This window comes from Sinocyclocheilus rhinocerous, unplaced genomic scaffold (genome assembly GCF_001515625.1).
Source record: "Sinocyclocheilus rhinocerous isolate Xijiao unplaced genomic scaffold, SAMN03320098_v1.1 scaffold189, whole genome shotgun sequence".
In the NCBI taxonomy this organism is placed as follows: domain Eukaryota; kingdom Metazoa; phylum Chordata; class Actinopteri; order Cypriniformes; family Cyprinidae; genus Sinocyclocheilus; species Sinocyclocheilus rhinocerous.
In genome coordinates, this window is record NW_015667354.1 from 832,373 (window position 1) to 855,648 (window position 23,276).

Below are 23,276 nucleotides of genomic sequence, written 5' to 3' on the forward strand. Positions count from 1 at the left end.
TGAGATATTCTTACGGAAACTTAAACCTGGCTTTATATCGCGCAAATAACATCAGCATACAACGCATCAAGCGATAAAAGAGTCAAAAATGAAAATTAACCTACCATAGTCTAGTGGTTTTTCATCTTCACGAGTCTTTCACAGAGCCGGTGCCGAGGAGGTGTGTGGTTGTTTTTTGCAGTCATTTAGGACTACTGTTTTTAGATTTACTAAATATAGTAGGCAAATATTTTTTCAAAATGCACTGAAAATCTAAACTTGAGAAACAGTAATAAAAGTTTTACTAAGTTTTAATAAAATTATTTACAGTGATGCTGTTTGCTAGCTAGTATGCTGACCATCCAATCAAAGGACGAGAAAATGCTGACGTTTTCGTTAGCCAGCTAGATGGCCCTGGTGTTGCCAACTCGAAATCTGATTGGTTAAAGCAACGGTTTCATTGCCATTGATTTAAGCTAACAGACGCCTGCGCTGTTGATTCTGAAGGCCTTAAGGCAGATTTCTTTGACCCTGGCAACACGATTGCTGAAATATGATTGGATAAAAGCTCTAATATAAACATACACTGCTGGAAGCAGTGCAACCAGGGGCATGTCTATGTGGAGAAAAGCTATGAACTGAAGAGAATAGACTATTGGAAATAATTTAATACACATTCATGGAAAAATACATTAAAACTAAATCAGTGATTCTAATAGTGTTTAGGCCAGCAGAGAAGGCTTTTGCTGGCCCTGACGGCCCACCACTGCTAAAACTAGTAAAAAGGAAGAGATGATCGGTTCACCTGCCGTTTGAACGGAGGTGCTACAGTGATCTGTAACATTAAAGAGCCACAAAATGGTATTTATTGTTTTGCTCTACTCTGTCTTGTCTGTTGACGCGTTGTTAGTTTCCTCTTTGCTCCGCTATGCATTTTTCACTGTGAGAGTGGCATGGCTTTTCGGACATAACAGTAACTAAAGGGGGCGGGTCTTTGCGAAGGGTCATTTGTGTGGATTCTGATTGGTTGTCAAAGTTTTTATTGTTCATCAGATTGAAAAAAAAAATGTTTTAAAGTGATTCCAACTGCATTTCATCATCATTATAGACTTCCTTATTCTCAGAGAATTAGAACGATTATTAACTTTATATTTATTTTCGTTATGGGTATCGTCCTTGATGTAAATGGGCCATAAATCAAACTTTTTTTTAACCTTGTTTTCATTTATCAAATTGCTGTGTTCTGAGTTCAATAATAAACCCACACGTAACTGTTTATTTTTACAACAGTTAAGGGTGTTTCACTTAGCGCCATCCCTAAAAACATCCTTTTCGCTTAGAAAAATCACCGTAACACACTGCCTTCATGGCTCATTGCTTCGTTATACTAAAATATACATGCCACCTCCGATGCAATCTGTTGTGTCTTTACCAAGTTGACACATCAGATCATGTGCTGTTTGCTCCCTATCTTTGCACCAGACATGCAGAGAAATGCCGTAATGGGTCGGCGCACATAAACTCTCTCCTCACAAGTCTCTTGAAAAAGGGTTTGGCAATGCAGCACCACTCAGCAAGACGCTACCAATGGCAGAGCATCAAGGCCGCGTGAAATGCAGCGGCACGCCCAGTGTAACCTCCGACAGGTTCCTCTGACAGGTTGATGACCCCTGAGAGAGATGTCAGAGCGACGTGCTGGAGAACTGCAAACTGATAGAAAGTCATCTTCGACTAGAGGAGAAAAAAACAATCCACCCAGCATGTTGCCCCTGAAGGAAAGAGCGAGAGAAAGAGAGAGAGAAGGGGAGATAAAAGGGGAAACAATATGATAGTTGATATAAAACGGGGGATGGTAGGAATAATAAGTGTCTCTAGAGAACTGGAATGTGAAGACAGAGAAATAGAAGAGGGAATAAAGAGAAAAGAGGGGCAAAGGAACCGTGTGTGTGTTTGTGTGCATGTGTGTGAGAAAGAGGATGAGATCATCGCAGTCTCCTGTCTAATGAGTGATGGGGTTGGGAGGCGTGCTGAACTGAGGCGGAGGGTTTGCTTCTCTTGCCGGTGGAATCAATAGCGTCTGCAGACCGGAATACTGTTCCCACATTACTGCCTCATTGCCAACACTTCAGCCACGGCTCTTCTTCCAGCACGGATTACACTCAGATCGTGCATTGTGCATTTGTTCACTCCCTTACTTTCTTTCTCCATCTCTCACGTTCTGTCTCTCTACTATCTCTCTCCCCCCTCTCTCTCTCTTACTCGCTCTCTCTCTCGCCAACCCACACCCAGTGATTCTGTATCTTGGTTTTTTTGTGGTGGTAGGAGGGATGCAGCTGTGAATTCTTCTTTGAATGTGTTTTAGACACATTTTTTCTATACCACAGGAGGTGTGCTTTCTGGAATTTTTTGGGAGTAAATTTTTTTGGGAATTCTTGTTGAAAAGAGCTTACTCACAATGTTGGGCTTGGATGTTTGTGAATTTGGTGGACAGTTTCTTGAACTGCTTTGGTTAACAGTTTGCTACAGAGGTGAGGATGCATTTACGTTATCTATTAGATAAACATTTTGAAAAGTGAAATTATATGCAAAAAAAATGACTAAACATACTAAAATTAACTTGAAGGTGTGCATTTGGAATGCTCTTTAAACTCCACAAAAAGACCTCAGATGATCTGCCAGTTTAATAGACCCTCTCTCTTACTCGCTCTCTCTCTAGCCAACCCACACCCAGTGATTCTGTATCTTGGTTTTTTTGTGGTGGTAGGAGGGATGCAGCTGTGAATTCTTCTTTGAATGTGTTTTAGACACATTTTTTCTATACCACAGGAGGTGTGCTTTCTGGAATTTTTTGGGAGTAAATTTTTTTGGGAATTCTTGTTGAAAAGAGCTTACTCACAATGTTGGGCTTGGATGTTTGTGAATTTGGTGGACAGTTTCTTGAACTGCTTTGGTTAACAGTTTGCTACAGAGGTGAGGATGCATTTACGTTATCTATTAGATAAACATTTTGAAAAGTGAAATTATATGCAAAAAAAATGACTAAACATACTAAAATTAACTTGAAGGTGTGCATTTGGAATGCTCTTTAAACTCCACAAAAAGACCTCAGATGATCTGCCAGTTTAATAGACCATCCCTAAACCTTCAGCTAAAGTAGTTTGAAGCTTATTATGCATGGTATTTAGTAGTTGCAATGTATCATAAAACCTATTTACAATTCAAATAGATCTTTAAAATCAAGTAGAAAGTCATATATGTGATCATTTCGTGAGATGACTTCCTCTGTGGATGTAGACATTTTTATTGTTGGCATGTGATGCAGTTAAAACAAGCAAAGGTGGATTGATCAATATGTATTGATCAATCTGTTGTTGCACTCACAACATTGCTTTGTGTGTGTGATCATCATGTTGCTTGTAATTACATGTCACAGATGTTGTTGATTCAGGGCTTCACTCTGCAGAGCTTCTGATTACTGACACCAATCCAGTGTTTCTCACTCCCAATTTACCTCTTTATCAGTGTCTTCCACTCCCTTAGTGTCTCCATTTCACTTTGATATCTAGGAAGTAATGATGTGTGACAAATGAACACCTGTCTTTATGTGTAAAGTGAAGGGTAAATGTACATGATGTGTGCTTTTGCTATCTGAGATTCCTATAGAGCGTGGGTTCACTGTAAGCATTCCCATTAATCTCAATGGCAGTTGCTTGGATGACGCAGGACTCCCCTATATGATTTTGTGCACGGATGTTCAGTTTTGCTGGTGTTTTGAGCAAGTTACCTGACTAACTGTTCTGTGGACAGGGAAATATGTAAATATGAAATCAATTTAACTCTTTAAAGCACCCTTAAAAACTAATTTTCCCCTATTTTATTATAATATACTATAATTAAATATTTGGGACAATTGTTTGCAACCGTATGGTGTAGTTAAAACATCTTCCAACAGGAGTTAATTGGTCCATGCTAACCAACTAATCGCAACCCGATTCACAAGAAAAAAAATTGTTTTATAAAGTTTGAATTTCGTATGAATTTGTAATTCTTATGAAAATGTGTGATTTTTAGTAAAAAATAAATAAATTAAGCATGAACCTGCACCTAAACCTAACCTTAGTGGGGCAGGTGAATTGCCACAAGACTGTTGACGAAACCTAGATCTCTTGTATCTGACTCAAATCTGTTCGCTTTTTGAATAGCAAAACAACACATGAAATCCAAAGTTTACAAACCTGATTCATATCAAATTCAGTGTGAAGTCTGATCAAACTCTGATATTTTGGAATGTCTTAAGCGAAATTAACATGCAAAAATGGTCCATTATCTATTGTCAATAGTGTAAAGATGCATTAAGCACTGCTCACACAGAAGTCACTTTCAAACCAAGAAGATTTCTGTTGGTCAGCATGGTAAATTCGCCCGACCAACTTGAACGAAACCTTTTTTCGCCTTCACACAAATCTCCTGATTGTGTGGATTTCTTTTGTAATTACTGGATTTCGCTTTTGAAATTTTGCCAATCAATAGCAAATGTGACCACACCTATATATTGATACTTCGGATATCGACAACACTGTATACACTGTGTATACTGTATATACAGTGCAGATAATTCAGTCCTCAAGATTGGATTTGAAAACTGAACTGGATTTGTGTGGCAGAGTAGTGTGAAGCAGGGTGATCCCAGTCGAGTCAATGGTGTTTAGAAAAGGCTCACAAAACCAGGCTCCAAGGGACTGACCGGTGCATGGGTTTCTCAGCTCGGTCTCTGCTGTACTGCAGGTGCTGACACGCTAAGACCCCCTGTGGCCCGGCAGAGCAGCATCACGACTCAATGAGCCTCAACTGCTGCTGTGCTGTGATGGATGGCTGCACGTCAGAGACCTGACACATGTTTAAAGGAGTAAATCAATTAGATTGCATGTAGGAGAGATTTCAAAAAGCTGATGTGTTTGTGCACCCTGTAGAGAAAGGCCATATGAATGAGGAAGATCACATGCATCATTTCCCTTCCCTGCATGCTGTCAGGTGTTCAGCTGGTTTCTCACATTACAGCTGCTATCAGATTAACAATCCTGAGAATTTACATGTCACAGTCCCCAACTTCTACATGTACTAGTACTCTTTTAAATATTTTTGGTACCTGTTTTTCTTTTCTTTTTGAATATATGTAATTATCTAAATTACGTGTTATGAGAATAGTTTATAAATCTGTTGTCAAAAAAAAATAAAAAAAAAGTCTTTAAGGTCTTTCTGTGGTTTTCAGCTGAAATAAATGCTCTGTAGTTCAAAGATTAAAAGCAAAGAAATCATATGATTTATTAAATTCTCAATTTGTATGATTACAATTGTAATATTTCTTATTTCGTTTAATATTTATTTGAAATATTATATTTTATTTGAGTAATAATAATATAAAATAATATTAATAATTTTTAATTTATAGTCATATTGATATATAATCAGATTCAAATATAAGCCAAATTGTGCAGCCCCTACAAGCAGGCACAGCAAACCTGGAGCTTATTTAAAAAAATGCATTTCAAATTGCAAAATTTTTACCAGAAAAAAATATATAGAATTAGCTTTTTAAAAAAATTTTTGCATACTTTTTGGTTATGTTGTCAGATTGCCTAATAGTACTTTTAATGTATTTTATACTTATTTTATATATTTTATACTTAAAATCAGTGCAAAAAAACAAAAAACAAAGACTCTAGATTTTGTCTGGGCCTGTTTTACTTGTTGAATTTCCTCTCATTTTTCTGTGGCATCATCTTGTGAATAAGTGTATTCCTGCTGCGTTGTTTCAATACATTACAACCGAAACCTTCTGTGACAGTGTCAAATGGCTTGCAGGGTTTTGTCTGTGAATATTTGTGCAGATTTCTGGCCTGCTGTGGTTTGTGATGTTTCTGACTTACAGGATCAGGGTTTAAAGATATGCATCACTCTCGACTTTGCTCTCAGTTAGCAGAGAGGCTGCACTTTGTCACTCAGTTAGCAGAGAGGCTGCACTTTGTCACTCAGTTAGCAGAGAAGCTGCACGGCTTCAAAGTAGTTGAAAAAAGTGGAGTATTGTGAGGGTTGCAGAGTAGCTGAAAGTGTTCATGTACAGGGAGAATTTAGTTACACCAGCCGCTGAGCTGGCTTCCATCTTAGAGCAAACTGTGACCATAAATTCAGACAAGATATTCATACAAAAAATATTTACTATAACACGCCGTACTTTGACACATAAGTGAGTGAACAACAGAATCAGTGTTCTTGTGGTCCTTATTTGACATTTTTAAACCCTGAGGGGTTTATTGCCCTTTGCAAGGGTCTTACATTAATGCTAGTCTAAAAAGAGTAAGGTTTGTGCAGTCTTCAGAAACCCTAGTGGGCCTTCCATTCATCTGCTGAAAGTCCACTGAATATTTGGGTGTACAGCTGTTGTGTGTTGAGTATGAGAGACTGCAGTTTTCAGCGCTGTTTGCTCGTTCACACTCCACCTCATTAGCTGTGCACTGAAACCTGCAGCACGCCATCAGACAAAAACCAGCATGCTATCCATCACAATCTAGCCAGGCATTTAACTGCTTCTACTGATCAAAGCGGACCAAAGCATGTTGCCTTTGAAGCTCGAGATGCTGCTCCTCACATATTTCACTCAGAAATTATATCTCCGGAGGGTGGGGAAAGCTAATTAAAAAAGCTTGTCAGATTCTTCAAAGTATTATCATTGCTATTTAACACAGCTGAGCAAGGGTAATAACTGTCATTCTTCTTTTTGCTAATATAAATGACCTCTCACTAGTGGCCACTGCCAGAATGGGGGCCTCTAGTGGTTTTTAGAGCAGTGCTTTTCAATTGGTGGGTCGCGATATAAAAATGACTGCTGGTCTGATCTGATAGGATCGTGGACAAGAGGGGAAAAATCCTAGATGCTAAAAATATGATTGTGCATAGTTAGGATAACAAAATAAATACCTTGTTGGCAGAGGCTATTTATACTAATTCCATGCACCAACATGGTTGGGCTAGACAACATTACAAAAGATGGCCAAATAATAACTTCAGTGGAGGTAAATTGCATAGAGTAGACGGTAAATTGCGTAGAGTAAGCGTTTTGACGCGATCGACCCGAGACCTTTGGCTGAACTCATTGTTCTCCCTTTTCACAATAGAAATGAAGGAAATAACCGAAAAGTTGAAAATAAAGTATCGGGTAAGGTAAGTGTATGTTTTATAATGTACTACAGTACTTGCCAATATTTGCAAAAAGTAGTATAAATAGCAGAAAATTCTGCTATTTTTATATAGTGTAAATAAAATCTATTGCTATTTGCAATTAGTGTAAATAGCATATATCGATAAGAAAATATGCTATTTTCACTTAGTGTAGGCTAAATAGCATCTAATTGCTATTTACACTTAGTGCAAATAGGCGCTGCCAAATAAATAGGCTTTATTTATTTATTTACTTACTCATTTGGGTGCTGAGAGCATGAAACCATAATATTTTTGCCATTATCAATTTTCTGTATCATTGTCTCAATAATTTGTCTCAATAATAATATTGTCAATCCTGTGTGGTAATATTAATTAATTTCCATGTCTGATTTAAGGGCATTTTGTACATTACAGATAAATTAAACAACTTTGTCACTATATAATCTGGGTCCTGAAGCAAAACCAGTTGAGAACCAAAAATTAAAGGTATGTTAGGAGACTTTTTTATGATTTTTTTTATTTTACACATTATTAACAATTACAACTGATAGCTGTTAACTTGTGCAGGCGCTGCCAAATAAATAGGCTTTATTTATTTATTTACTTATTTGGGTGCTGAGAGCATGAAACCATAATATTTTTTGCCATTATCAATTTTCTGTATCATTGCCTCAATAATTTGTCTCAATAATAATATTGTCAATCCTGTGTGGTAATATTAATTAATTTCCATGTCTGATTTAAGGGCATTTTGTACATTACAGATAAATTAAACAACTTTGTCACTATATAATCTGGGTCCTGAAGCAAAACCAGTTGAGAACCAAAAATTAAAGGTATGTTAGGAGACTTTTTTATGATTTTTTTTATTTTACACATTATTAACAATTACAACTGATAGCTGTTAACTTGTGCACACTGAGAGGAGAACAGTGATGTTTACTGCTTTAATGTGCAATATTAATATGTATCACATTGCAGTTTTGAGATGCCATCATCATTATGCTGAAAACATGCCCTGAAATGCCATGAAAATGTATCTATAATCATCCTTAATGCAGTCCCTCACTACATAGTTAATTTAGCTTGTAATGTACAGTGAGAATATTGGCATTGGCTTGCGGATATGCTTTAAATTGCCCAATTAGTCCAGTCATGTATTCAGTGTGACCAGGCCTCCCTGTAGTGAATCTCAACTCAGGGGATTTGATTTGTGTGTTCGGTGTGCGAGATATTTAATTGGTGTGCATTTTTTAGCAATATTTAAGCTATAATTGCACAGGGATAATTAACTAAATAGCCCTATTATGCACAGGATATTGGTCCAAAGGACTCCAGTGTGCAAAACGTGGCCACACTTGAGTAAAATGTCGTAACACTGCAGTCAGTTCAGGCGTTTCCATTTTGCACAAGAGTCGACTGTTGATTAATATGCCAAATTTCCCCTCTCACACTTCATTACCACGTTCATCTGTACACATTCAGATTGTTTATTTCTCACTAATTAGTAGGTTAATTGGCTCACATTGTCTTCTGCAGCTGGAGTATACCGTATGTCTCTGGAAATTGTGCATCTTCCTCATAAACTATACTCTGACCTACTTGTCCTTCCTCAAATTGTCTTCCTGGATAGAGTGGGCTTTTTCCGCAGGTTCAATTTATGTAGAGATACAGAATCCATTCCCACATTTTCCTACCTTTTTGTTGGAGGAAATTGGCTCCCCATTTTTATATACAGCAGCAGCATGTGAGTGTCATGGTCCTTGAGCTACTGCTATATAATGCAAAAGGAGATGGTGGTATATTTTTATTAGATGGTATCAGTGAAAATCGCTCTTATAAAACTAATGGCGTATTAGAGAGTGACCCTCAGAAACACCCTATTGATTCCATCAGATCAGATGTTATAGCCCTGTCCTTCCATTATTGCATTTGCCTTCACATTACAGCACTTAGGGTTTTTGTTCTCCTTTCATAATGTAAGGAAGGTTCATCATCACTCTTGATAATCATTGGGAAAGAGGACATATGCATGTTTCCATGGCTGCTGAGGCAGATCTGGCCTAGACAGCGTCGACACACGATACATAAAAGCAGCCGGGGCATATAAAACATATAAACCTGGGTGGGGGTGCTTCTGTCTTTTTTCTTTGTTCATCCTCAGCTGTGTTCAGGATCATCTGTCCTCCAAGGAGCTTTGCTTGTTCTCACCCAGGCTAATGAAAGCGATGATGTCATGTACACTTAAAGTCTTTGATAAGAAATCGGTGCATTATCATCATTGTCTAATACTGAAAAAATATAATTTGTTAAGTTGGGAAAATATGATTAAGTATGCAAATGTATGCTTGATGTATAAAATTATTTATGGTTTATCTTCTCCTCCTCTTAGTCAGTTAGTTAGTATTAGAACAACTGATTATCGTTCTACAAGAGGTGCATTAAGAGGAGATTGTATCATACCGCTTAGACGAAGTAATTTTAGTCAGTCTGCTTTTTCTGTTAAAGCTGCACGAGAATGGAATACTATTCCGACAACTATACGAGATCTAGACACATATGCTTTATTTAGGGTTCAGTTGAAGAATTGGTTAATTCATACTCAGATTTGTCAACACTAGAATTTTATATTTGCTAGCTATCCTATTATTGATTGTATCTTGTTTGCATTGTCTTTATTTGATCCCATTGTTTTTTAATAGAATACTGTATGATTTGAACTATGTAATTATAACATTTTTTAGTATGTATTTTTAATTACATTTTATTTTAGGGTGACTTGTAACATCTTGTCCAGGGACTACGGATGTAAAATAGCCTTGGCTAATTCTGGTACATTTACAGGAATGTTTTATTAATGTACAATGTCCCTGTCAACTAAATAAATAAATAAAAAAAATAAAAAATAAATGTTTTGGATGTTGTCACTTCCCATGAATTCGGTAAACGTTGGGGTCCAGTGACTGTTTTTAAAGTATTCAAGCCACATATCCCATATTTTTTTGTTGTGAGAACTATAAGATATTCTTGATAAACTATGATCTAATGTAAAATTAATCTATAGGGTGAAAACTAGCTAGTTTTAAATGCATCAAATATCTGTCCCTCCCCTGAAAATGGTGGTTTTTGCCTCGCCTTACCTCAGAGATCTTTAATTTCCAAACTGTAAAGATGTGACATAATCTGTTGGTTTGATATTCAGCACATTTTAGTAAAACATATTTTAAATGTATTTTAATTACCAACAATATTATTATGCTATTATTGATTGATTTACCCCCGGTTTCACAGACAAGGCTTAAGCCTAGTCCTAGACTAAAATGTAAGTCTGAGCTGTGTCAACTGAAAGAAACTTGCACTGACTGATCTTAAAATATATCAGTGCCTTTGTTTTGTCTCAAGATGCACACCAGTAATGTGTTTTCTAAGGCATGTTTATGAAAAATTACTTAAATGTCCTAATTGAGCTATGGCCTAATCCTGGCTTAGTCTAAGCCCTGTCTGTGAAACCAGGCCATAGTGTTTGTTAGTGAACGTTTGTTGCTAGAAAATTACAAAATTGTCCAAATCCAGAATTAAAACTGTATTTACGCATGTCAGACTTAGTTTCTAACAGGGTTGCAAAAACTGCACAACTCAGAAATGATGTAGAAAATAAAACAGCTCATATAATATTGAGTTTGACCTCCTAAGTTTGGCAATTAATAATTTGTGAAGGTTAAGAGTTTGAGGCCCCATTTTGTACCCTATTTGTGCAGTATATTTCTGTACAACACTTACACAAGACTGCTTCTCTAGGGTGGACATTACAGTTCAGCTCTCTTAATTCATATGACAAATTGTTGTCCCTGTTCTTGGCCTTCTGCATGGAGAGCCGTTTTCTAGGTCTTTATTTTCCTCTTTTTCTCTGAGGAGTAATACCTCAGCTGTCTGCTTGCCGAGTCTCCGGTAATTATTAGCTGTTACGCTGAAACGCAGTGTGTTGGTTGTGACAATAAAAACACGTTTTTCAATGTCTGACATGTGGCTGAATTAATAAAAGCAATGATTTCTTTAAAGTGATTTGCTAAAACGAGACTGGCTCATTATAATTAAACAGGGACAGAAGATTCAGTTGCTTTTTTTGCTATATACAGTGGGTACGGAAAGTATTCAGACCCCCTTAAATTTTTCACTCTTTGTTATATTGCAGCCATTTGCTAAAATCATTTGTTAATTTTTTTTCCTCATTAATGTACACACAGCACCCCATGTTGACAGAAAAACACAGAATTGTTGACATCTTTGCAGATTTATTAAAAAAGAAAAACTGAAAAATGCTCAGTATTTAGTAGAAGCACCCTTTTGATCTAATACAGCCATGAGTCTTTTTGGGAAAGATGCAACAAGTTTTTCACACCTGGACTTGGGGATCCTCTGCCATTCCTCCTTGCAAATCCTCTCCAGTTCTGTCAGGTTGGACGGTAAACGTTGGTGGACAGCCATTTTTAGGTCTCTCCAGAGATGCTCAATTGAGTTTAAGTCAGGGCTCTGGCTGGGCCATTCAAGAACAGTCACAGAGTTGTTGTGAAGCCACTCCTTCGTTATTTTAGCTGTGTGCTTAGGGTCATTGTCTTGTTGGAAGGTAAACCTTCGGCCCAGTCTGAGGTCCTGAGCACTCTGGAGAAGGTTTTCGTCCAGGATATCCCTGTACTTGGCCGCATTCATCTTTCCCTCGATTGCAACCAGTCGTCCTGTCCCTGCAGCTGAAAAACACCCCCACAGCATGATGCTGCCACCACCATGCTTCACTGTTGGGACTGTATTGGACAGGTGCCTGGTTTTCTCCACACATACCGCTTAGAATTAAGGCCAAAAAGTTCTATCTTGGTCTCATCAGACCAGAGAATCTTATTTCTCACCATCTTGGAGTCCTTCAGGTGTTTTTTTAGCAAACTCCATGCGGGCTTTCATGTGTCTTGCACTGAGGAGAGGCTTCCGTCGGGCCACTCTGCCATAAAGCCCCGACTGGTGGAGGGCTGCAGTGATGGTTGACTTTCTACAACTTTCTCCCATCTCCCGACTGCATCTCTGGAGCTCAGCCACAGTGATCTTTGGGTTCTTCTTTACCTCTCTCACCAAGGCTCTTCTCCCCCGATAGCTCAGTTTGGCCGGACGGCCAGCTCTAGGAAGGGTTCTGGTCGTCCCAAACGTCTTCCATTTAAATGTAAGGGGGTCTGAATACTTTCCGTACCCACTGTATATATTGTCAGACTGTGGGCATTTAGCTAGGAACCATCTCTCAAATGAGCTGAATAGAAATGAAATTATCAGTGTATTGCTCTGCGATGTGAGGATTACAACAAATGACTCTGAATATTAAAAGAGATAAATGTGCAAATCTGTTGTCTCTAACAGTGTTAGCGGATCTGAATTGGTTTGTGTTTCAGGCCTAAACAGTGTGTGAGAGGTAGAAAGATAACAGAAAATACATTCAGTCTGTCTTTTATCAGAGTCTGTAGAACCATGAAAGAATCACATAGAACATCGCAAACCATATAGTTTAACGGCTCATAGATTTCACACTAGATTTTTACACTAATAGTTCAATATCTGGCCATTTTATGCTTTTACCAGACTCTACAAACTTGATCGTGACTAGCCTGCTGAAGCCCTTTTCGAAATCACTCCAGAAATATGGTCAAAAAGCTATAAAGTAATATTAAAAAGGCAAAATTCTAAATTCTAGTCGATTTTAATGCAAGTCAAGAACAGAAACTCAATGTTCAAGTCATAACCACAGCCCTCAGACTAGAATCTGATTGGTAAATAAGAATGTTGTTTGTTGTGAAATCGTGATAAGATTGATTTGTATGTGAAGATGCATAAGAATGTTCTCTTAAACATATTGAGATGCAACAGATGAAGATTATTTTCCTTTCTAACGCCCTTCATCCCTGCTTTTCTCAGGCATAATGGCTGACAAAGATAAAGATGTGCCAGTGGTTGAGGATGAAGATGAGCCAGATCTGAACTACCAGCCTCCGGCTCAGAAGAGCCTGCAGGAGATCCAGGAACTGGACAAGGATGATGAAAGCCTGAACAAGTACAAGCAAACCCTCCTGGGTTCTGGACCTGTGGTGGCAGGTTAGTGTACCTTCACTAAAAACCAGGACAATATTTTTGAAACACGCCTACTGTATGTATGTGCACACTATTCATTATATATATATATATTATACAGTTCGTTTTTTTTTTTTGAGAAATAATACTTTTATTCAATAAGGATGCATTAAATTGATCTAAAGTGGCAGTAAAGACATTTGTAATGTAACAAAAGTTTTGTATTTCACATAAATGTTGTTGTTTAAGTTGTTTAAACTTTCTATATATCAAAGAATGCACAAAAAATGTATGATGGTTTCCACAAGAATATTAAGCAGGACAACTGTTTTCAACATTGATGATAATAAAAACATGTTTTCTGAGCACCAAATCAGCATATAAGGATTAGACATTCTTGCTGAAAAGTCAACTTTGCAATCACAGAAATAAATGACATTTTAAAATATATTTGAATAGAAAAAAATTTAATTGCAATAATATTTTACTGTATTTTTTAACAAATGCGGCCTTGGTAGCACAAGAGATGTCAAACAAACAAACAAATACATAAATAAATAATTGCAAAAGAAATGTGCCAGTGAGCAGTTGATAACATTTTTAGTGGATCACAGTCTCACCAAACAACAAAATGATTAGAATCTTACTGATATTTGACCCACATTTATAGAGGCGCACAAATAATGAATGTTTCAGAGAGTCTCATCTTCTGAAGATTGCATTGTCTTCATGTTTAAAGCTGTAACTCGGCTCTCCAGGGACGGCTCTCCCTTCTCCTCCTGCTGTCTAGACTGATTCAGTCCCCCCGAGGGACTCCAGTATTGGTTCAAAGCCCCCAAACAATATCCTCTTAACTCAGAGAAAGAAGGAGAAGGTGGCTATCACTTAGTCTGAAGAGCATGGCTTTGAACTGCTTTGTTGTTTAGAAAAACATGAATTATAATTCCACTCACTGCGTAACGCTGGATAATTTGCACTTGATATTCTGTCCCGCTGTACAATGCATTAATTATAAGATCAGTTATTGTATTTCTCGCTCAGTTATTGAGTGAAATAGCTTTGTTTCTTTTCTGTTTCCCTTCATGAAGAATTATTTCTGTGATATTATGATCAAAGCCCAGCAATCCTAATTTCTTTTACCACAGGGAAAATCCAAATATACACTTTAAATCCTTTAAGTGTGAACTGGAAATACTTGCTGATACAGTGTTGCTAAAGGCATAAAAGGCAGATTAATTTCCTCTTGACTCATAGGGGTTTAGAACGTTTGATTTAGATGCAATTTAATTTTCTGTTGAGAATCAATCAGCTGTGGTAATTTCTTTCCTCTGTTTTTCATTCGAATGCAATTTGTGTGCCAAGGGTATTTACCTTGTGAGTCCTCTGATTCATAAATGATTCATCTTTGTTTTGTTGGTTATGGCCAGGTTAATAATAGCCTTCTTTCAATATGCTGGAATGGAAATGGCAGCTTGTGCTGGTGTTTTATAGCGTTTTGTGTTTCAGTGTAATGACCGAAAGATCTGCTTACAGAGATCATCATGACTAGTCAGACCAAAAAGTACATCATCTTTTGTCTCTGAGGACTATGATACAAACCCTTTCTTATGTCCTCATTTGCTATATTGTGTATGGAATGAAAATTGTGTCATAATTTGCTCACCCTCATGTCATTCCAAACCTGTATGTTAAGATTGGTGTTATTTTAGTCATATTTATATATATTTTTTTATTCAATCCAATTTAATTACATTTTATTATCAGTTTTCATTTTAATTTTTGGTTTAAGCTTGCTTTTGTCATTTTTTTAAATATTAATCTTTAGTTTAATTTATTATTATTTCTTTTTTAGTTCATAAATGTATCCAGTTAGTACTTTAGTTACCAAGACAACATTTCTAATTGTAATAATCTAATAATAATGAACAGTACATTATTAAGAAAATTCTCCTGTTGCTCCACGGAGGAAAAAATATGGGTAAATGATAGCCGATTTTTCATTTTTGCTGAACTAACCCCCTCACTGGGACTGAAAACACTGGAAATATGAAGCAGATTTGTCTTGACGTCCATTAATTTGCCATAAGATTTCCTGAGATATAATAGCGGGATTGTGCCAGGGTGATCAGTCATGTTTGGTGCGTGCGGTCCCCGGTGCACAGTTTAGCGAGTGAGCATGCCTGCGGCGGGTAGTGCCACTTGTAGCCATCAGCAGATGATTAACTGTAGTTCCCACTTTTAAAACCAGCCCACCCTGCATCAATAACACTGCATCAATGAGACCCGTCCAACAATTTGTCATGTGCAGTTTTACACCGCTAACTCCCTCTTGGCAGTGCAGAAACAATCATTCAGTGGAACAGTAGAGTTAGGTGCCTAATTTAAGCTAGTCACCTGCCCCGCGTGCTTCACGGGACAACTTCTTCGAAGTATGGAAGCTCACACATCAAACCTTCACTCTCATATTGTTTCCCAGAGTTTTAAATGCCACTTTTTACATCACACAAGGCCATTGTATGCCTTCAGAAGACTTGAAATATAGCATATGAACCGCTTTTATAGTGCTTTTGTGGTGCTTTTTGGGTGTTCTTTTGTCCCTTTATGGAGCTTGACAGACATAGTCACAATGCACTATTGTTGTATTCAGATTCAGAAATTCTCCTTTTATGTTCCATTGAATAACAGCATACAGGTTTGGAATGACATGAGGGTGACTAAATAATGACTGAATTTTCGTTTTGAGGTGAGCTGTACCTTTAAGGGGTGGGGCAGCTGCAGCTCTATCACAGTTAAATGTGCTGAGGCTGCATGCTGGGGTCACTAACCTGCAGCAGCTCTGTGTCCACCTAAACCCTGACAGGCCCGATCTATTTCTGTAATGGGCGGCGCTCCTATGGACGCAAGAAACTAGGGAGGGAATGCATGGCGGTTCATTAGCAACACTGACTGACAATACTTTAAATGCCTCCTTATCTCATAATGAAGGTAATTATGTTTGTGAAAGACACCGTAGCTCTGTTCCATAACCTAGTGAGCTGCATTTTAAAGAAGCGTTGGTGCGTTCCTGATTCAAAGGCTGTTGCAAAAATAGGCAACTTAATTATGCTGCCTTTTAAGATGAAATTTTTGCCCCAAAAGGCACCATTGCAGAAAAGGCAGTTACAGAATGTATAGCAACAAGTTCAGTGAAAAATCTGGTCAAAGATTGCAGATAAATAATGAAAATGAATTTAATAATACTGCACAATTTTTTTTCTGTTCCTAAAAGTATTAATAAAAATAGTTCAGTGTTATTAAAAATGGTTCATTTAACCAATATTTTTGCTGTATAGTTTTATGCTTAAAGTATCTTCTAATTAGCTTAGCAATATGCTAATGTCATACTGTTGAAATCAGTTTTACCCAATATTTGTGTGCATTTTATGAGAAATCAGAGTATCGTTCCGTTAGCTTAGGTCCATGCTAATGTCACTCTCTATTGAAATCAGTTTTACCCAATATTTGTGTGTATTTTTTATGTATTTTCTTGAGTAATTAATTGTCCCGTTAGCTTTGCAACATGCTAACATCATACAGCTAAAATCAATTTTACCCAATATTTGTGCATATTTTTGAGTGATCAGAGTATAATTATGTTAGCTTAGCAACATGCTAATGTCAATCTCTAGCCATTGAAATAAGTTTTACCCCATATTTGTGTGTATTTTTTATATGTATTTTCTTGAGTAATTATTTGTCCCGTTAGCTTAGCAACATGCTAACATCATACGGTTAAAATCTATTTTACCCAGTATTTGTGCGTATTTTTGAGTAATCAGAATTTCGTTCCATTAGCTTAGCACCATGCTAATATCAATCTCTATTGAAATCAGGTTTATCCAATATTTGTATTTTTTAAATGCATTTTTATTAATTATTAGACTATCATCCGTTAGCATAATAACATGCTCAATTGTCAGTTATGAGTCATGTTTCCTGTGTGCTGTGTAGAGTGTTCAAAATCTATCCATGACCATTAGGATGCTGTCCGTGTTGGCTGTAGGAATTAAGTCAGCTCACTCGGATTTGGAACACAGCTTTTCATAGACGACAGATGAAACAAAGGAAATGAGTGTGAATTGTATGGCTGGAGAGAGCTGTCTTTCCACAAACCTGAATTGATGATGTTCATGTGCACATATCTGAGATTATTAATGTGTCTTATTTACACACTGACTGGTCAGTTCATTGCAAGTGCACATGGTGGCCTTTTTTTCGCCTTCCCACTTTCACTCAATTTAGTCTAGTCTAAGTGTCTTCCCTCTGGTCTGATACACATGATGAATGTGTGGATGAATCGGCTTGGAAGATTGACTGGGCCAGTAATGCTGGATAGGCAGGATTCGCAAGAATGGACAGATTCTGGTGTTTTTCTCAGCCAGACTTGCAGTGCTACTGACAAGAATGATAACTCAAATTGTGCGGAAGATGTGTGCTATTACTGTTCTAAGCAATCAGACTTGCAGTTTTTACCTGACAGACAATAAAATGGGCAAGAAAATCATGCAGACTTAAAATGAAAGAGAATCCTGAGTCATGTCAAAGGATCAGAATACCTTTGAGATTTAAAGTAGGCACTTTTGACTTTTGCCAGTAGGCAACCACCCTAAAAACACCCTAGCATTATATAGCACTGTGTTAAAATCACTCAGAACAATTTAGCAACTACATACAATTGTTATTTAACCAGAAATTAAATTATTACATCCAGTAAACACTCACAGTCGAACTGCTGAAATGAAATCAACATGCTAATGTCAAACTTATTTTTTTATTCACTACAGGAAAAAGGCTACTCTGATGAATAAGTTAGCTTATCCTACAGTACAGGTACCAAATGTAGAGCAGAATGTTTTTTCAGTTTCTCATCTGTTTTATTCATTGCATTGTAGATCCCAGCATTCCTAATGTTCAGGTGACCCGACTCACTCTGATGTGTGACCAGGCCCCTGGACCCATCACCATGGACCTGACAGGTGAGTCTCACCAGAACAATTATTCAACAAGTGCTTTATAATTCACGCATAATCCAGTTCAATGAGGGCTGACTATCACTTAAAAATATAATTGACTTCAGATTTATCAAATATACAAATACTGACTGTGACAGTCCCTTGAATGGGATTGTTGTATTTGTTTTGCTTTAATAGATTATTTTTTATTATTTTACACACAGTATTTTTAATATAATTGATTGTACTAAAAAAATACTACATTGGCCAGTGTTATTTTAGTACTACTTATATATTTAGTATTTAGAAATAGCTTTTATTTTTGTATTTTCAGTTTTCATGTTAATTTTAGTTAATGTTTTAGTACATTTGTTTGTGATTTTTGTCATTTGTTTTTACTTTAATAGATTATTTTTTATTATTTTACACACAGTATTTTTAATATTATTAATTGTACTAAAGTAATACTGCATTGACCAGTGTTATTTTAGCATTACTTATATACCATTTAGTATTAATTAATATTTTAAAATAGCATTTATTTTTGCATATGCAGTTTTCATTTTCATTTTGGTTAATGCTTTAGTAAATTTGTTATGTGATTTTGTCATTTGTTTTACTTTAATACAGTATTTTTTCTTATTGTACACACAATATTTTTGATATTATTAATTGTACTAAAGTAATTGACCGGTGTTATTTTAGTATTGCATAATATACCATTTAGTATTTATTAATATTTTGAAATAGCTTTTGTTTTTGCATTTTCAGTTTTCATCTTAATTTTACTTAATGGTTTAGTAAATTTGTGTGATTTTGTCATTTTTAGTAGTTTTCTTTGTGTTTTTAGAAATATTTCTATATAGCTTTAATTGATTTTTATTTCAGTTTAGTTTTAGTAATTTTAGTACTTAAAATTATTTCATTTGGTTGCAAAGGCAGCATTTCTAATTTTAGTTTTTTCATCTAATGTGTATATTTTATTACATTTCAGCTGTATTTCAAACAAAGAAATCAAATCAATTCAAATGAAAATGATTTGTAATAGTTCAATTAATATTTCAAATCCATAGCATCCAGTTTGCATTATTTGCATGATTAGTATTCGCAGGATAATAGTCGTGTGGGTTGAGGTAAGTGGGTTGAATCTGCGGTCTCTATTGTCCACACAAAGGCTTCTGGTCAAGAGCTGGAAGGGCATGTGCTTAGTTGACACTATTGACAGAGGCGCAGCAGCTCTGCACTGCATTCTAATGCTTCACCTCCCCTGCCTTCAGAGGGATGATGTCATTCCTTCCCCTGCCAGCCAACATCACGCAAGCAGATCTGCAACACAAATCAACGTACACTGCTGCATGTAGCCACGTCCCGCCTCGATACACTGGAGGGGCCTGTCGGGTCTTTTGACGGTCAGAGCAGGTTTCTGCCGCCCTCCTTTGCCCTCAGCCGGTTCAACAGTGTGTTTCTCTCTTTAACAACGGGAGCACGGCAAAAGGGCACCTGGTTGCTAGGCAATGGGATGATTCTGGGCTGTTTAAGTCAGAGCTTTAAAGTAAGAAGAAGACCTTTTCAGATATCAAATCTGTAACTATCATTCACAGCGTAAAGAACCTATGCACCAGCACGTTTCCTCTTTTAGAACAAAACCAGAAGTGACTCTGCGGTTTGAGTTGGTACAGGAAGGCGTTGCCCTTCTAACATAGAGTACATTGTTGCGCTTTTGTGTGTGCACTTCCTGTTTAGCAACTTTTATTCTTAAATTACCTCTGCCCTGACAGAAGGGGAACAAAACGCACTTAATTTCTTCATTGGCTCCCTGACGGCTGGATAGATGGTCAATTTAGCTAACCATGTAAGACAGTTTTTTGTTTTTTTTTAAAGAAATTGGTGAACGTAAGATTCTTCCTTTTAAAAAGTATTACTCCAAAAGTTTGAATGGTAGTAATTTTTTTAATAGGTTTTGCACTGAACTTCTGTGCTACAGCTATAAATTCACCTTAATCTTTACATATAGAAAAAACAGTTTTTACTGTACAAGAAACTGCAGACAAACATCATAAAATCTCGCTCCATAGTCTGAGCTGTAAGCAGGAGCACATTAGCGATCTGTGATCCAGGAGTCCTGCTGTAAGTGACGGCCGAGCGTGGCACCTCATGGCGGGACGTCCGCTGGGATGGAACATGCTAACCAGACTGAGTTTTTGATGGATGTGGCTGGGCTGACACGCGGTGGAAGAGAAAGACTGTGAGAGTTAGTGGTGGATGAAGGTGGGGAGCAGAACCTGACTGCACTCCAGAAAAGCACTCAGCGTGACAGCAGAAGTTCTGCTCTGCTGACGTTCAGATTAGAGCAGCAGGAAGCCAGACCTTATCACAGCGCTCTTAATTGAATCCGAATAGTGAGTCCACATCTAAGCAGTTGAATATCTTGCGGTGTTTGTCGCATCCTTTCTGAGAGAAATGTGAATAAAGTACAGAGGATGCACTCTTAAAGGAATCATTCACTCTAAAAATTTAAATTAGCTGAAAATGTAATCACCCTCAGGTCATCCAAAATATAGATGCCACCTATGTTCACCTATGTTCTTCATCAGAACAGATCTGGAGAAATTTTGCATTATCACTTGCTCGCCAGTGTCTTAGAGCAGCAGGAAGCCAGACCTTATCACGGCGCTCTTAATTGAATCCGAATAGTGAGTCCACATCTAAGCAGTTGAATATCTTGTGGTGTTTGTCGCATCCTTTCTGAGAGAAATGTGAATAAAGTACAGAGGATGCACTCTTAAAGGAATCATTCACTCTAAAAATTTAAATTAGCTGAAAATGTAATCACCCTCAGGTCATCCAAAATATAGATGCCACCTATGTTCACCTATGTTCTTCATCAGAACAGATCTGGAGAAATTTTGCATTATCACTTGCTCGCCAGTGTCTTGTGAAGCAAAAAGTTGCATGTTTGAAAGAAACAAATCCATCATTAAAGGGATAGTTCACTCAAAAATGAAAATCCTGTCATTAATTAATGTCGTTCCAAACCTGTAAGACCTTCGTTCATTTTCGGAACACAAATTAAGATATTATTAGGTATATTACAATTGAGATATTTTTGATGAAATCCAGGAGCTTTCTGATCCTGCATAGACAGCAACACAACTACCATGTTGAAGGCCCAGAAAGGTAGTAAAGACATCATAAAATAGTCCATGTGACATCAGGGGTTCAACCATAATTTTATGAATATTTTAACGATGTTCTTACTACCTTTCTGGACCTTGAAGGTGGTAGTTCTGTTGCTGTCAGATTTCATCAAAAATCTTAAAAGTATCTTAATTTGTGCTCAGAAGATGAACGAAGGTCTTACAGGTTTGGGACGACATGAGGGTGAGTAATTAATGACAGAATTTTCATTTTTGGGTGAAAATTGATCATAAAAATAGAATGTCTGCACACCTCGGCTCCAAAAATACAAAAATGTATGTATTATGTATCTATGTGATAGTCTGTTTTAAAATGTTTTGTATTTTTTGGAGCCTAGGTGTGCCGACTTTTTTCTATTTTTCTATTTTAAACCAGAAACAATGGTTTTGAAGTTATTACAAACATGCAGCTTTTCAATTCGCAAAATGTTAACTGATGAACTGGAGTCATGTGCGTTACTTGTGGATTATTGTGATGTTTTTATCAGCTGTTTGAACTCTCATTCTGACGGCACCCATTCACTGCAGTGTTTCTATTGGTGGATAAGTGATGTAAAGTGAAATTTCTGCAAATCTGTTCTGTAAATTTTAAGTAAATTAAAATTTTTAGGTGAACACTGTTGACTTTTTATCTGGGCTGCTTTGGGTTTGGGTCTTATTATGAGCTGTCCTGTGCAAATATAAATGAATGAGCTATTTGGCAGTTACACCGATGTCAGTTCACATTTATATGGATGTGAAAAGATTTATTTAGAAATTCAGAACTGTTTTGTCCTTTCTTGGCAATGCAGGAAATGGATCTTTTAGTAAAGCATGATTCAGTGTGTTATGTTGATGGTGTGTTGAACGCTGCAGCAGTGGGAGTGCGGGTGGAACGGGGCGCTCGCATTCTCGCCTCGTGCCAGATTGCAGCTCCTCCAGACTGCTAGAGCCTCCGCTGGGATCTTCCTTATTATCCATCTCCATCTATGCTCTCTCACTGCTGCTGTGTGGGAGTCATACAAACGGCATACCAACTACAACTTCAGCAAATTGTGTTCAAAACCAACACTCCTGAATCTTTAAGCACAGGGAGAGAATGAACACATATCTCCCTCATGAACATTCTCCTGTTCACACAGTTACAGTTGTTTGCTAAATGAAAAGTAAACACCTCTGAAAATGGCTTTAGGTTTATGCTAATTGTTCAGAAATACTTGACATACAGGTTGGCCACATTGAAAGTCAAAATGTAATTTAAACCTGTGAATGAACAGAAAGGTTTGTTTGTTTTTGTTTTTAAAAAACAATATACACATTACAGTTCAAATGATTGCAGTCAGTAATTTTTTGGTTGAAATTAATACTTTTACTCAGTAAAGGTGTATTTAATTGATTAAAATGGACAGTAAAGACTTTTGTGTTTATTTATATATATATATATATATATATATATATATATATATATATAAACAAAATATTTTTATTTCAAATAATGCTGTTCAAATAAACTTTGTTCATTAAAAAAATAAAAATCCACAAAAATTTTGAGTAGCAAATCTCTTTTCAAATATGGTATTAATAATAAATGTTTCTTAAGCACAAAATCAGGATATTAGAATGAGTAACGGCTGCTGAAAATTCAGCTTTACCATAACAGGAATAAATTACATTTTAAAATATATTCAAATAGAAAACCGTTATTTTAAATTACATTAATATTTCACAATATTAGTGTTTTTATTGTATTTTTGATCAAGTAAATATATTGATGAGTCTTATTTCAAAAACTTACCCCAAATGTTGACCC

General features: G+C 36.7%; 1 protein-coding gene across 3 annotated transcripts in view; it reads left to right on the top strand.

The window, feature by feature from the left end:
* arhgdig (Rho GDP dissociation inhibitor (GDI) gamma) overlaps positions 1-23,276 on the top strand; it is a 39,810-nt gene that overhangs the window by 11,996 nt on the left and 4,538 nt on the right. Inside the window, exons 1-3 of one of the 3 annotated variants that reach the window (XM_016545690.1) lie at positions 2,303-2,507; positions 13,147-13,323; positions 18,231-18,314. In XM_016545690.1, the coding sequence (XP_016401176.1) occupies positions 2,435-2,507; positions 13,147-13,323; positions 18,231-18,314 (334 nt within the window). In that variant the 5' untranslated portion in view covers positions 2,303-2,434. Of the gene's footprint in view, positions 1-2,302; positions 2,508-2,737; positions 2,950-13,146; positions 13,324-18,230; positions 18,315-23,276 lie in introns of those variants that run through there. The other 2 variants (XM_016545689.1, XM_016545691.1) reach the window with 2 other exon arrangements.